Genomic DNA, 15619 nt, shown 5'->3' on the forward strand with positions numbered 1-15619 from the left:
GGCCCCGGTCCGGCCGCCGCGCTCGCCTGGCCGCCGCCTGCCAGCCGTCTCCGCCTCCTCCGCCGCCGCCGAGCGGGCGGGCGCGGGGCGGGCGGGAGGAGGGAGCGCCGGCGCTTGGAGATCCCCGGCCGCCCCCGCCTGAGCGCGCGCGACCTCGGGCGCCGGAGAAGTCAGGCGGCGGCGGGCGGGGCGCCGGGGCGCCGGCCCGGCCGCTCGGACTCTGAGAGCACGGGCCGTCGCCGCCGCACCGCCGGGGAGGGGCCGGGACTCCGGCCTTTGTCCCGCCCGAGCGCCGGGAGGGCCGCGGGCGCCCCCTCCTGCCGTGCCCCAGCCGCGCGGGGGCTGGGCGGGGGGCTCCAGCCCCCGCCGCGCCCCTACCTCTCCACCCCCCGCCCCGCCCCGCCCCGACTTTCCGGGACGCGTCCCTCCCGTCGGGCTGCCTGCACCCCCGGGGTCCTGCCCCCCCAGCTGCCCGGCCACCCCAACTCTGAGGGGCCCTGCATCCGCCCCTGTCATCACGGGGACAGGCCGGGGTCGCTGAGTTGCTCTCAGTCACCTCCATTCAAGCCACCAAGCGGGTCTCCAGAGCCTGGCCCGGCGCCAGAAGCAGAAGACACAGAGATTGCTCACCCCCATCTCCCCTCCCTCATTCAAACCCAGACCCCGAAATCTTAAACCAGGCCCAGCCAATGCCGTACCACCCTGTCCAGCCTGGTGAAGAGTTTTACAGTCAGGCTGACCAAAGTCCAAAGCCAGTGTCCACTGCTGCCACCCAGGGGGACCCCAGGGCAGTCACTTCTCCTCTCTGAGTCTGTTTGTTCATCTAGGAAACAAAATAGGAATCCTGACCTCAGCCCCTAAGGGTGCTAAGCACAGTAGGTGCCCAATACTCCCAGCAACCCGGAGTTGGGTCCAGGCCAACAGCGGGTGGGAGCACGGGGAGTCTGACCGGGGCGGAAGATAGGAAGGGCGTCAGGCAGAGGGTGCAGCTTCAGCAAGGGGCTAGAGTGCCTGATGGGTTCGGGGCACTCAGTGACCACTCCCGGAGGAAGGGGGCAAATTGCTGACTGTGGAACTGGGAGACTGTCCTTCATTTCTGTCCTTATTCATGTCATAGTCTCCCTCACCAGCCTCTGAGTTTGTGGAGGTACGCTGTCACCAAGTGCTGGCAGGAAAGTGCCAGAGGTGCCCAGCCAGATTCCACCTCTCTGGCTTTGTTTCACTCTCCCAGGCCTGGTGCAGGGTCTGGGAGCCAAGAGCTGGAAGGTCCCCATGTGAGGGATTATCGAAACTCCTCGCAAGAACCTTGAGAGGCCAGAGACCGGCAAACTAAGCTTTGCCCCAGCCAGGCGGGGATGGTAAATGCACCCGCCCCAGCTACACATTTCCGATATGCTGTGGCCATTTTCCACATGTGCCCTGAGCTTCCTGCTCTCCTCCCGGCTCTTACCCCTCTTTGCTTGGGCTGCACCGTGCCTGGGAGGCCTTCCCCTCTCTTCCTGTAAAATTCTGGTTCCTCCTTCAAGGCCTGTCGTCCTCCCTGTACTTCAGCTACCCCCCACACCCCGCCCACAAGGTTCTCTGTTCTCTGCCCTCCAGGGAACCCTGCCCATCTGTTTGGGGTGTTCTGGCTTCTGGGTCTTGTCCATTGACTGCAGGTGCCCAAGTTTGAAGTCCCAGGGCTGGCTGAGGTGGCTCCACAGAGGAGGGTGGGAACCTGCCCCCAGGTGGTGGGTGGGGCAGGCCCGGGAGGCCGAGAGAGGACCAAAACTGGCCCAGGGTCACCTGGCAAGGCCCCAAACAGACCATCTGGACACCACTGGAGTGAGGGCCTGGGGCTCCAGCCACACAGGCCAGGCTCGGCCCGGGCTGGCTGGTCTGGCTCTTTGGGAAGTGATGGGGCCACCACTCTGGAAGGCGTGGGGCCTGAGCCCAGGAAGAGGGGTTGCGAGCCCAGGGGTGCCAGGCCTGGCCGGCAAAGGGGTCCACCCAGAAGCTCTCTCTGCCCTGGGACGAGAGCACCCTCCATGGCATGGGACTTCATGGATGGGCGAGGGTCTCTTCTGTCACACCCAGCAGGACTTGGACCCGCAGGGTTGCAGGGGTGTGGGAGACAGAAGGGCACAGCAGGTGAGGGGACATCCGGCAAAGGCCCGGATGGGTCGGCTCATTTGCATGCAGGGGCCACCGAGGCGAGAGCCGCTGCCGCTGAGCGGATTTGAGCAGAAGCTCCGTTTTCCTTCTGTTCTTGTCTCTCTCTCAAGGTCAGAGCCCGAGCAGGGACAGGAACAAAGGCGCACGTCCCCCATTCAACCTCCCTGCGCCCGCCGCGCTCCCGGAGGAGGGGCCCCCGGGGAGGGGAGGGGAGGGCAGGGCTGCTCCACGGTCCGGCCCCGGGTAAGGCGGGGACGGGGGCGCGGGAACAGCTGCCCATCTGCCCTTGCGGACCCCTGCCCGGTGGGTCCCGCTGTGGGCCCCCAAGAGGCTCTGTCGGCCTCCCAGAGTGGGTGGCCATCCCAGCCTCCAGGCTCTGCCGGCAGGGGGGGTCAGCTAAGGTCAGGGGTCATTCTGGAGTAAGCTTCTGCTGGAATCAAGGGTCAGTGGTCAGGCTCACTTTGGGGACCGTGGTCAGTCTTCGGTTCAAGGCTCAATCAGGGTCAGGGGTCACTCAGGGTTGACTGTCAGCCCCAGGCCCAGACCCAGGGCAGGGTTTTTGATGGGGTCTGTCCCCGTCCACTGCAGTCTGCACTCTTGGGCTCGAAGGTCCACCTCAGACTCAGGGAGGGTCTTGTCCGAGCCAGGCCCAGACCTGCCCCTAGTCTGTGCCCAGCACCCCTGCTCCAGCACCCACTGCCCACCGCCCACCAACCCTGACCGATCACCCCCTACCCACTGTCCCCTGCCCACCCCCACTGGCTCCTGACCCACCATTGGTCACCCGCCGCCCACGAGCCCCAACACATCACACACCACCCATCACCCTCTGCCCACTGACCCCCGGCCCAGGGCCCACCACCCATTACCTGTCGCCCCAGCCCACAGGGTGAATTCCCAGGGCTTGGCATCAGCGACCAGCGCCCCCTCAACCTTCAAAGGCCACAGCGCCTTGAAGAAAGCTAAAAATATGCGGGCAAAAATTTCTCATTACAGAAAATATTGGACCCAGTCCGCCGCCCGCTCCGGCTCGAGCGCTTTTCAAGAGGCGGGAAGGGGTCGCCGGGGAGGGCAGGGGGTCTTGGCGGGTCTGGGGCTTCACTGAACCAGGTCAGAGCGGGTCTCAAGAAGAGTTCTCCAGGCTGTGACTGAGCATAAACAAACCAACGGGTCCCTTTCTCTTGCTGGTAAATTAAAATTCCCACCCTCATGTCCAGTGACCAGTCAGGCCCTTGAAACCTCAGCCCGGACCTCAGATTCCTGCAAGCTCCACAGCCAGGCCAGCGCCGGACCAAGCAGGCGTCATCCCAGCTATTACCCCCTCCCCCTCCTCCTCCTCCTCCCCCCTCCCCTCCCTCCTCTCCACCCTCCTCCCTCCTCCCCCTCCCAGCCCCAGGGCCCTGGACACAGACCCCCTCCTCCCAGTGGCCACCTGACAGTCTGGGGGCTAGACCACCACTGTCCAAAAGAACTACACACAAGGATGGACAAGTCCAACACAGGCACCACCAGCAGCTCCACATGGCTACTGGGCACATGAAATGTGGTCAGTACGATGAGGAACAGGACTTTAGACTTCACCTACGTTTAATTAACGTGGATATAAATAGCTAGTCACGGTCACCATACTGGGTGGCACGGCTCTGGGTGGAGCCGTGCCTGGGTGGCCACCTGGACCGCCACTCTTGTCCGGGACCAGGACCTCAAGGCCTGCGTAGAGAAGGGAGGTGGCAGCTCAGCGCAGAGAGGAGATGGGGGAGGCGGGGCTGAGCCCCCGGGTAGGATGGGGGATCAGGGGAGGGGTCCCGGGAACCCCAGGGAGGGCACAGCTCCCCCGCCTGCTGACCCCAGGGGAGCGGGGGCCACGTCCGAGGGAGACCACGTCAGAACCAGCAGAAGGGCTCCCACCTACAGGGAAGACGCCTGGCCTTGACCAGCTTCCCCGCCCCCTCCCGGCCCCAGTCCCCAGACGGAGAACCGAGGTTGGGGGCGGGGCCGTCTAGCCTCACAGCGAGCCTCCCGGGAGCCAGAGACCCCCAACGTGGCCCCCGGGCCGAGGGGGCTGCTTTGCTGCGTGTCCAGTGGGCACTCCCAGGGTGGGGGCTGGGGGACGGAGGTGGTGGGAGGGGCCTCGAGGGCGCCGGGCTGTGGGTCTGCGCACCCTCACCCGGCGCGGGCTTGGGACCCGCTGCGGGCGACACCCGTGTGTGCGCGCGTGTGGGCTTGTGCCCTGTGTCCGTCCCGCACGCCTGGCGGCCGTGTCGCCTGTCCTCGCAGCCGTGTCATGCCTGTGCCCGTGTGTGAGTGCGGGGAAGGTGCTGGAACGCCTCCCGAGCCGGCATGCACACGCACACGCGGCCCTCCAGCCACCCGGGCCCAGGGGCCTTTCATCTCGCGCTGACAGGCCCCTCTCCCGGCTCTTAGCCGCAGAGAACTTCCCGCTAATAGTGCATTAACCTTGGCGGGGGCTGCCAATTACTCGGCACTAACGCCGGGGGCGCGGTGAGCGCGCGGACGGCGCTGACAGGCGCAGGGGCCCGGGAAGCGGGCGGGGCTCCCCCCCACCCGAGGGGGGCGGGCAGGAGGCGCGGGGCTGCGGGGGCACGCGGTGTGTTCCCGGCTCCGGATGGCAGAGCGCGGGGTCTCTCCTGACCTCATTAGAGTAATTAATGTCCCTTTTGAAGCTCGAGAAATCGCTCAGAGCTGTGGGAAAGGGGCGCAGATCACGGGGTGGGGGCTGGGGGCGGGCCGTGGACGGTGTCTGAGTGCCTGTTAAAAGCGTGTCCCAGCGGATCAGACACGGAGAGAGACGGAGTGACAGAGAGGGACAGACAGAAACCCAGGGAGGCTGAGTGAGAGACACTGCAGATGGAGACACCAACAGAGAGACAAGCAGAGGTTCAAAGACAGAGACACAGAGACAAAAAAGACAGAGATGCGTGGAGAGAGACCCACAGGGAGAATAGATGGGGGAGAAAGAGCCGCCAGAGCCCGGGGGTCAGGGGGCGTGACACCTCAGGGCCTCCCAGGGACTCTGGCCTCACTTCCTCAACCCTCCCTGGCTGCTGGGGACCGGCTCGCCACTCCGTACAGGACCCTCCCAAAGAATGGGGGTGGCGGGGGCAGTTAGGACTTCCTGGAGGCAGCAGCTGGGCACCAGAGGGGCTAGAGGAAGTGTGAGCAGACTTGGGGCAGGGTCGGGGGCTGCCAACAGAAATGACCAAGGAAGCCAACTGGGGGCCAATGCAGAGGACCCCGGCTGGAGAGAGGGGTGGCCAGCTGACCATGACAGCTCTTCTGCAGGAAGCCAGGCTCAGGCTGGGCCAGGAGGATCAACAGGACTGCAAGGTAGACAGGCCCCAGAGGCTGATGGGTCTTGAGTGGGCAGCAGGCTGGGACCATCCCATGGTGGACATGGCAACAAGGTGGGGTTGAGAAGGTGTGCGAAACAGGCCCCCGACTTCGAAGTACTTCCCCACCTGTACAACGGTTTGCCTCAGGCCAGCCCGGGACCACAGGCCAGCATGGTAGAGGCCGGGCAGCACAAGGCTGCCACCTGGTGGCAGCTCCTCCTAATGACAGCTCCTCCTAACGACACAGCCTCGGTGCCTCCAGCCAGCGGCCCGGGGAGACCTCAGGCTGTGGGCAGCCACAGGCCAGCCCCACCTCTCCCACTCTCCAGGACCACAATGACAGGGTGCGGGCGGGGGGGCTGGGGGGGAACAGGCCAGAGCTGGACTCCGCCTAGAAACAAGGCCCACAGAGGAACTCATCAAGCCCCTCACCAGGGATGGGGACTGAGGTACCCCGATGGGACTCAGGTGCCCAGTATGGATCTCAGATGGCCAGGGTGGGGATTGAGGCACCCCAATGGGGTGCAGGTGCCCGGGATGGGGCTCAGGTGGGAAAGGAGGTCAGGTGCCCAGGATGGGGGTCAGTTGCCCCAGTGGGACTCAGGTACACAGGATGGATCGCAGGTGGCCAGGATGGGCAGTCAGGTACCCCAGTGGGGGTCGGGTGCCCAAAATGGGGCTCAAGTGGGAAAGGGGTTAGGTGCCCAGGGTGGGGGTCGATTGCCCCAAGGGGATTATGGTGCCTGAAAGGGGTTCAAGTTCCGGGGATGGGGCTGAGGTGACCAGGATGGGGGCTGAGGTACCCCCCGTGGGACTGGGGTGCCTGGGATGAGGGTCAGGTGCCCCAGTGGGACTCAGCTAGGTACCCACGACGGATCTCAAGTGACCAGAACGGAGGCCTGAGTGCCAGAATAGGTTTCCTGGGGTGGGGGATCAGGTTCATCAGTGATTCCACAAGAGGCTGACGGGGGAGAGGCAGGGTGGGCACAGGGAGCCTCAGGCTGCAGAAAGCTCCAGACCCGTACACTACAGCCTGGGGTTCCTTAAGAAACACCCCCAAAATAGTGGTGTGAGTGTGGTGAGGCAGAGAGCATGGCCCTTAGGGGCCCCAGGCTGAAGGCATTATGGACAGGGGAGCCCTGAGCAGGAGCTTTGCTGGATGAATAGGAGTTCTCCCTAGGCTCAAAAACAATGACTGGCAGGGTCTTTTTCCAGGCAGGTAGGAGTAGTTCTCCCCCATCTCTCTGTCTCCTTTGTGGGATTCCTCACGGGACCCTCTGGACACCTGAGGATGGGACCAAATGGTCACAGGTGGGAGAACTAAGGCCCACATGGAGCCCAGGTCTGCTGCCCACCACCCACCTGTGAGCCAGAGCGCTGGGTCTGGCCCACTGTGGAGCTGGGTACCAGCTACAGAACCACTGGCTGCCTTTATTGTCCTCAGCCCAGGCATATGGTGCTCCCAGACAGGCCCCCCAGCCCACCCGCCTACCAGGCCTCAGCTTGGGGCTGACGCATCCCCACCAGGAAGGGTGATCAGCACAAGTCACAACATGGCCAGGGGACCTCAGAGTTCTGCGTGCTGCTGCCGGGGCCCCTCTGGCTTCCAGCCGGTATCCTGGGCGGTCTTGTCCGGGGGCAGGGCTGAGGCGGCTTCTGGAAGGCCGGGCAGGCCCCACACAAGCTCTTTGGTGGCAGGAGAATCAGCAGGGCGTTCCAAGCACTGGGAGGGGCCCTGTCTCTTGTCCTTCCCACAGGGCCGCTGGAAATGCTGCCTTCCCGACCTGTACATCTAGAAACGAGGGGGTAGGAGATGAGAAGTGTGGGGTGGGGAGCCCGCCCCGCCCCCACCCCGCCCCGCCCCCACCCCGCTGTGCCTGTGCCTCTAACCTGCCCAGCCCCCACCCCCAGCCTGCAGGCCCTGCCGACTCCCTGCCTTGGGGGAAAGGGGTGTCCCAGCCAGGAGACGCCGAGACCAGAGGGATTCTCAGGCCATATCCACACCTCCCTCGGGGGGCTTCTAAAGTCAGAACCGTCCTGTGGTCTCTCAGCTTCTGTGCCTGAGCCCCCAACAAGCTGGGGTTAAACAGGCCATCCCTCCCCGCTCAGGTCCTGTCGCTGGCCCTGCTCCCAGTGGCCACTGGGTCACCTCCATCGTCAGCCCTCTTTCTTTGTCTCTGCCATTGCCTCTGCCTGGGATGCTCTACCCCGGGCTGGGGCCGTGGAGAGGCCGTCTCTGATCCACCCCCCCCCCCCAGCTTTGGTAGCACCTCGCAGTTCATTCTCCATCTCTGACACTGATCTTGGCCTTCGGGGTCAGGCCCAGAGCAAGTGCCCACTGACTCAAGCGCTGCAGCCCGTTCCCATCTTAAAGAAATGAGAAACTGAGGCTGGGAGATGGACGTGCCTGGGACGAGACCACACAGCCTGTGACGGCAAAGCCAGGCCCGGCCACTGTTGTGTGCTGACTGCACTGAGGACCTCACCGACCTACAGTCTTCCTAACTCTCTGGCCTGCTGACCCCACCCCCCAACCCAAGGAGCCCCTGAAGATGTGTGGAGGGCTGCCCTACCATCTCAGGTTCCTTGTTTCAAAGACCGTCTCCTCGTCGCTGTCCAGCGATGCCATCTCAGTCAGGTCCTCGGTGTTGGCCAGGAGCCCGTACCTCCTCCGCTGCGGCTTTTTCAATCTGGAAGCAGACCCAGGCTCGCTCAGCGGCCCTCTCATGGCCCTTCGGTGGAGCTGCTGACACTCTGCCCTGCTTCCCACCTTCTCCGATAATGCTCGTCTGCTCGACTCCTAGAGTCTTGCTGTGAACTTTCCGGCTCCAACTGTGTTTCTTCTCATAATGGTCACAATCATTATCAGTTGCTGTGGACATCTCCCTTGGCAGGCCCCCAGGGCGTAGGCCCTTGGGCGAGGACCCCTGGGAGGGGGGTGCCGTAATTCCATTTTACTAATGAGACGACTGAGCCTTAGAGAGAGTTTGCTAACGACAGCAAGTGGAAGGCTGTCACGGGCAAAAGCCCCGGCTCCTGACCACCACCAGGGAAAGCATGGGACCCTCTGTGGTGGATGTGGCACGTATTCAGACGGGAGACGAACATTGTGTACCCACAGCAGTGTCAATGCAAGACAGAAAAGGCCCCTTCAGAGGATCCGGATATGATCAGCTCTGCGTGACAAAGGCCCTCTGGAGATCAGCCCCAGAGAGGAAGCCAAACGGGGAGGACAGGGGCCTGAGGAGGGGGTCACGGGCCTGCAGGAGGCAGGGCGTACGCCGCGGGGAAGGCAAGGGGGTCCTCAACTCTTGGGGAGAGCGTGGGCAGAACCTAAACACTGACGATCACGGCCAGCTCTGGGCTGAAGAAGCAGGAGGAGCAAGGTGCGGGGGCAGGCTCCCGCCCGGCCCTGGTCAGGCTGTGGGCGTTAACTACAAGAAAGGATGCAGCCAGGCCCGCGTGGCAGATGCAAGTTGGGTTAGTGGGCGCTGCGCTCGTCGTCGCCGGGCTGGGGGAGCCGCAGAGGGTCCCGGGAATTCCCGGTGCCCGCATCATCCCGCAACCTCTAGTCTCGGTGGCTGCGTCTAGAAAACCGACCCCAACATCCCGAAGGAGCGGTGCGTCACGTGATTGCCTGACCCCACCCACTCACCCACCCACGTCCCCACCCACTCACCCACTCACGTGACGATGGCGCACCGCGCTGGAGAGGCGGGGCTCTCGCGCCGCAACACTTGGGGCGCGAGGCGCGCGCGGATTGGCCGCGCCAGGGCGGCGGCGGCGGCGTGCGCCTGACGCACCTGAATGCCCGGATGAGGAAGTAGAGCACGGCCAAGAAGATGAGGCCCGTGACCACGTAGAGGGAACGCAGAAGCGGCGAGTCCGGCGAGCCCAGCGGCCAAGGGTGTGTGCTGTTGTGCGGCGCCCCCGGCTGGCTCCCGTTCGTCACGGCGGGCTGCGGCAAGAGCGTGGCCTGCCTGCGGCGCAGCGACGGGGACCTGGTATCCTCGGCTCCGCACAGCAGCGCCGGCAGCAGCAGCGCCGGCAGCAGCAGGAGCCGCGGCGGCAGCACACGCGGCCCCATAGCCCGGCGGAAGCGGTAGCCGCGCCCCGCCCCCGCGAGGAGCAGTCACTCACTGGCGCGGGGGCGGGGCCAGCCAATGGCCCTCGGGGGCGGGGCCTGGCTCCCGGAAACGCCCGGCCCGCCCCCGCCCCCGGCCGCTCACCTCGCTTCACCCGAACCGGGGAGGTACCCCGCGCACCCCGCCCCCGAAGGCTCGGAGCCGCAGTTCTGTGTCCCCGGCCCAGAGCGTGAGCACCGCGGCCGCCCCGCAGGGGGGCTATGATAAGGGACAGGCGCGACCGTGCTCTGCGGTCCTCCCTCCCACCTGGGCCCTGGAACTCTCGCGTCCCCGCCCCCAGTCGCCCTGGGCTTCGGTGACACCAGCACAGTGGCCCGCTGTCCCTGGCCCTCCCGGAGGGGAGACCTGTCCCGGCTGTGAGCCTGGGCATCCCGCCTTTGGCAGGGGCCAGGAGGGACCAGACACACCCCGTGGGAGAAGGGGGGGTACCGGTGACCCGGACCTCACCCGGCTGCACCCTGCTGGGAGTTGAGGTAATCCGCCCAGAGCCCAAGGCAGCTGGAACGGGCTCAGCCCCAACGTTCTGTACCCCAAGACCAAGGCTGGAGGCAAGCAGCCTGGCAAGGCAGGCCGGCTCCGGGGGCGGCCAAGCTGAAGGTGCCCGGGGTTACTCTGACAAGGCCTCCGCCTAGCCCTGGGGGACGCGCCGCCAAGGGACCACCTCCTCCACCTCCTCCTTGGCTCCCTCGGCGGCCCCGAGAGAACTGCCCCGGGGGGAAATGAACTGCTGCGTGGCCTACGGGTCTGGATCCAGCTCGTGGCCAGAACGAAGGCCCCAAGAGGAGGCTATCTCTAGTGGACTCCCCGCCACAGCCCCTCCGGCCGGGCCTCAGCCTGAAGCTCAGTGTCCGCCCTCCACGACGCACCCCACACCAGACTCAGATTTGTGGGTGGACACACCATCCCTTTATTCAAATGCACCTTCCACATTTGTCTTGTCACATCGCGAGTGAGGACTGGCCGCCGTGCCAGCGCCACACGCCCATCCTCCTGGAGCACCTTGAAGCCCCGCACCCCAACCTCGCCAGTGAAGCACCTGCTGGAAAGACGGGAGAGGTGAGAGGGGGACACGAGGGCTGCTCCAGCAGGAGATGAAGACGCTGCCCCCGACAGGGGTCACCACAGCCAGGACGGGGGAGAACCCACCGCAAGGGCCAGGGCCACAGGGCCACGTGTCTCCCACCCCGAGAAGCACTTACAGGTGACGGGCTGCAAGGGCAGGCAGCTGTGCCGCTGGCTCTTGCTCCCAGGTGAAGTTCCTCCTGGGGCAGTGACCCCAGGTCACTGTTGCTCTCGGGTCACCCTTCCGGGTCGCACTGGCTTCCATTCAACCTGCCAAAGCAGAGGAGTGTTAACCCTGACACCCTGGCTGAGCTCACAGCCGCCCCTCCCCGACTCCCCCGAAACCATCCACAGCTCCTAGGAGGGTGTCAAGCTAGTCATCGGGGCCAACCCAAGAGGCCCCTCCACGGGCCAGCGTGCCCAGGGCGGGCCTGCGCCTTTCAGATGGGCCAGGCCACTTTGTACTCTTAAGCAGAGCCAGCTACCCACTTGGGATGGAGCTGCTTAGAAATCGGCGTGGGCTCTGAGAAAAAACTCATGGCAGCAACAGACATCAGAGAGAGCTAGTTAGGAGTGTGACTCAAAGAGGTCTGGAAAAGACAGTCAATTGATGAACAAAAAATTCCAAAAGGCGGGGCGTTTGGTGGTCTCCAATCCTGCTCAACTGCCCGGGCCGCTCGCCTGGCTGCAGGCGGGGAAGGGCAAACGGCCGGGGTCTGCCTTTAGTTCTAGCTTGATTTTTTTTTTTTTTTTTTTTTTTTTAAAAAAAAGGAAAAAGAAAAATCGAAAAGCAAAAAAGTCAAAGGAACATTCCCCGGGTACACGACTTTACTTTCAAATGAGCTCTCAACAAGAGGAGGGATGCGGACGAGCAAAAGGAGTTACCTCGAATTACAGGACTATCTCCACATATGAGCTAGCCCAGGGAGCAGCTTGCGTCTCAGAGGTTTCTGTTGGGCGCACAACACTTCTGTCCTCCGAGGGGCTGCAGCTTCCATAGGCTAGCAGAGAACGCTCAGAACTTGTAAAGCAACAGCAGAGCTAGCTAATGAGCCGGTCAGTCTGTGGTCACCCGGGGACCCTGCCTGTGTCTGCTCTCTGGCCTGCTTCTAGACTAAGGGGTTCAGGGTCAGCGTCGGGCGCCCGCGTGTCCACCGTCCCTGCTAGGCTGCCCGCCCATCGAGCCTTCCGGCTGCCATGGCCAGAAGCGCCCCGGGGCTGCCCTGCGGTCCGAGAGCCCGCTCCCGTCGTCACCCACCTGCTCACCTAACTGGGGCCGGTGGCCGTCGGCTGTCACAGGGGCCCAGCCAGCGTCACTGACCCTGCCTTTCTCCTCTAGCTGTGGCAGCCTCGGGCGGGACTGCGGACCTAGGCCTCTAGCTGCCCTCTCTGCTCAGGTCTGCCTGCCTCGAGCCCCTGCAGGGCGCGTGTGGTGCAATCAAAGGGAGATGGTCAGAGCGAGGTTCATTCAGATGGTCTTTTAATCGGCTTCGTGAAGCCAAAGAAAACTGCGTACAAGAATTCCTTCACCACTTCAGATACAACATTGACGGGATATGCGTACGTCTTCCGGCAAAAAAGGACAATATAAATACACATTTTCAAGAACCTCTCGGGGATGTCTGCAAGTCTACTGTGGGTCCCACAGGACAGGTGGGCGCCCGGGCCAGGGCAGCCCGGGTGCTCTGCTGCCACCCGCACGGTTCTACCACGCTACACTCAGAAACGTGACACCGAGTTGGAAAAAAGCTACAACTTGCTCAGCTTCCGACAAAGAGCAGATTCAGAGTCTGTTCAATCTCAAAGAGAAGTGACTTGGGGCACCCAACTTCATGGGGCTGACCCCACTGAAAAGAAAAAGAAAAAAAGCAACACAACCGAAAACAAAAAACAAAACTCTCACAACCCCTGGTGATTTTCTAAAAAAAAAAACTCTTGGCTCACGGTAAAAAGGTAAAAGTAAAACTGGAAGTGCTCTTCAAAACGTTTTTAAGACTCTTAAAAACGGACAGCGCTTCCTTAAAAAGCAAAGTGTAGTAACGAGGCCATCTGGGGGCCAGAAGCAGTCAGGCTGTGTTTGACAAGATCAGAACCAATAAGACTACAAAAGTGGGTACAAGGAGGTGTGATCACTACACATTAACGATTCAGCGGAGCTCCCAAAATCTTTAAATATACGGCCATTGGAAGGACGATCTCGAGCAGGAAGGATTTTTACTCGTTGTGTGTAGCTGAGAACAAGAAGCAGGCACAGTGTAAAGGCGCTGAAGCACGCGACGAGAGGCAGCATTCCACTCCCGGCCCAAACCTGGGGGCTCAGCCCTGGGGGCTCGGGAGCGACCAACCCCCCCCATGGCCGAGGGTGGCGGGCACGGCCGACATGCACGGATGCGGCCTGCTCTGCTCGGTGGGCCCTCGCTCTGCTCTCCCTTTTCTCCTTGGTCAGCCTGGTTTTGCCTTTACGTTCTGTGGCAGAAGTGGCTGCTGGCACCGAGACCCAAGAGGGCAGTCTCGTCCCTTACGGGGCAAACATAGTGACCGGGTCTGAGCACGGCCCAGAGGGCACCGAGGCTCACTGAGCTCCCACCACAGGCCCTTGGAGCGCCGCTTACCGTAACTGTCGTAGCTGTCTCTGTAGGACCCGCCCGAGCTTCGGTCACCGCAGCTGCCACCCTGACTCCGGCTGCAGGAAGGACACAGGTGAGCGCCGGGGGCCACCTCGGGGGACTCTCACCGGTCCCCGTGCCAACGTCCCCACAGAGCCTCCCAGGCCCCCCTGCGCAGGACCACCGCCCGTACCTGCTGTAGTAGTCTCTGGAGCCTCCATAGCCCCCACTCCTGGACTCGAACCGGCTCCCCCCGTAGCCGCGGTCCCCTCCTCCTACAGACGGGACGGGAAGGAGAAGTGAGTGTCAGCTCCTGCAGCAATGCCCCCACCTTGTCCCTGCAAGGGGCACTCACCTCTGGAGAACCCACGGCCCCGGCCTCGGCCCCCGCGGAAGAAGCCCCGGCCCCCGGCAGAGCCACCTCGGTACCCGCGGGATCGGTTATCAGACGACTTGCCAGCCTGGTCGACCCGGATCTGCCGCCCATCCACAGACTGGAGACCAGAAGTGGACATGGTTAGCCTCTGCACCTCCCGCCCTCGGTCTGTAGCCCGGACCCACTGGACCCCAGAGCAGCCGGCCCTCACCTTCCCGTTCATGGCCATCATGGCGTCCTTGGCATCATCGATGTTCTCAAAGGTGACAAACCCAAAGCCCCTCGATCGCTGGGTCTCCCTGTCCTTCACGACCACCACTGTGCAGGGGAGAGGTCCGTGGTCAGCACCCAGCCCTCCCCGTGAGCAACCCCACTCAGCCACCAGTCTGGCACCAGCCTCACCTTCTGAGATCTGTCCATATTTTGAGAAGACCTGCTCCAGTGACTGCTCGTTGGTGTCAAAACTCAGCCCTCCGACGAAAAGCTTGCCCTCATCTGATGCCATGGCGGCCTGTGACAAACATCATCAAAAGCCTCAGAGGTCCTGCAGGGGCTTCGAGACTCCACGCCCACCCCCCACTTTACTTTATACAAATAACATATGTTTCGGGGGGAAGCGCTGGGAAATTATTTTTCTGCCCTTTAACCATCCCAAGCCCACACCCAGGACTTAATTCAAACAAACCCTTAATTTCTTTATCACTTTGGGTCCCTGGCCGCTTTCCTATGTTTGGGCCAACTCCGCTCCCCAGACTGGGGGCTCCCTGAAAGCTGGGGCCACACCGCGGTTCTGCAGTACTCCTCAGTGCTGCCTGGCTGTGGGGGTCCAAAACTCCAGCCAAGGGACGCCCTCACGGGACGTTTAGGGCTGTACCCTGAAGGCAGGCATCAGCCACCATCGTCACGGGCTGAGTGCACCTTGGTTTCTGCCCGTTGCAAACAGCGGGGGACTAACTCCTAACCCGACCGTCGCGGGGCGGGCGGAGCGGCAACGTGCTTGGTCCACTGCAGGGCGCTGTGCAGGCGGGGCGGGGACTCTGCGCCGGGATATCAAAGCGGGGCGGTGCTTATACCGACCCTTTACAGGCTGGTAGCCTCCGCTGACTGGCTCCGAAACACTGGCCAGAAGGCGCCCTGCAGCCACGCAACTAGGACCCAAACTTGGGGCGTTGGGGGTGGCACCGGGGCTGTGTCGCCCTCGCACTATTCCAACGGGAAATCGGGGAGGAGCCCTAGCCCGGCCCCACCCACGCACGCATGCGCCCCGCGCCACTCCATCCGGGCACTCGGCGCTCCCGCCATTTCGCTGGGCGCAGCTTCGCGCTCGCGGCCGCCATTTTGCGGCGGTGTCCCGCTCGCGAATACCCTGACCCACGGGGGATGCCCTCCGACCGCGGTTCGGCCCGGTCTCCGCTGCCCCTCGCCGCCGGCGGGGCGGACTACACCCCGGGCCCGCCCCGGCACCGCCCCCGCCCAGGGGCGTGCCGCCGCCGCCCCGCCTCCTCCGGCCGGCCACAGGCCGCCCGCCGCCCCGGGCCCGTGGAGCCGGTGCCGCCAGGGCCCTCACCACTGAGTCGGGCAGGTCCCTGGCGCAGGCGGGAAGACGGCACAGCAAAACGACCCGAGCCTCCTAACGCGCGAAGTGACTGGGGGGGGCGCCCTGCGCCCGTCTTATGTACTTCGTCGCCAGGCCCCGCCCCCGAGCCCGCCCCTCCGCCCCGCGCCGGCCAATCCGAAGCCCTGGAGGCCGTGGCTGTGCCTCATATTCATGAGCTGGGGGCCGGGCCTGTACCGGCCCCGCCCCCTCCCGCGAGCGGGCGCGGGACACAGTGAACAGCGGGGACGCGCATGGTCCGCAGTCCCCCGCCCGCGCGCGGGAGGCGGGGCCAGTGCGCGGCGGGGCGGAGCTGACCCACTTCCGCG

General features: G+C 63.9%; 2 protein-coding genes across 5 annotated transcripts; both read right to left on the reverse strand.

Annotated features, from left to right (window-relative positions):
* Positions 1-6918: 6918 nt before the first annotated feature.
* FAM174C (family with sequence similarity 174 member C) lies at positions 6919-9617 on the reverse strand. The gene is made up of 3 exons (XM_068535072.1): positions 9311-9617; positions 8081-8197; positions 6919-7299 (listed from the first exon to the last, which is right to left on the reverse strand). Coding segments are annotated over exons 1-3 (402 nt in total). The 5' UTR covers positions 9595-9617; the 3' UTR covers positions 6919-7298.
* A 918-nt stretch (positions 9618-10535) lies between these two features.
* On the reverse strand, positions 10536-15333 carry CIRBP (cold inducible RNA binding protein). Of its 4 annotated transcripts, none has more exons than XR_011073257.1 (8): positions 15264-15333; positions 14099-14207; positions 13908-14014; positions 13676-13814; positions 13514-13595; positions 13327-13397; positions 10852-10984; positions 10536-10688 (listed from the first exon to the last, which is right to left on the reverse strand). XR_011073257.1 is itself a non-coding variant. In XM_068537409.1 (7 exons), the coding sequence occupies exons 2-7, from the start codon at positions 14199-14201 to the stop codon at positions 10980-10982; spliced, it is 507 nt and encodes a 168-aa protein (XP_068393510.1). In that variant the 5' UTR covers positions 14202-14207; positions 15264-15333; the 3' UTR covers positions 10536-10979. The 4 variants fall into 4 exon arrangements, 2 of the variants coding, with proteins under 2 accessions (XP_068393510.1, XP_068393509.1); XR_011073256.1 differs by having other exon boundaries at positions 10536-10691; XM_068537409.1 differs by having other exon boundaries at positions 10536-10984.
* Between the last annotated feature and the right edge of the window lie 286 nt (positions 15334-15619).

This window comes from Eschrichtius robustus, chromosome 2, assembly GCF_028021215.1.
Source record: "Eschrichtius robustus isolate mEscRob2 chromosome 2, mEscRob2.pri, whole genome shotgun sequence".
NCBI lineage: Eukaryota > Metazoa > Chordata > Mammalia > Artiodactyla > Eschrichtiidae > Eschrichtius > Eschrichtius robustus.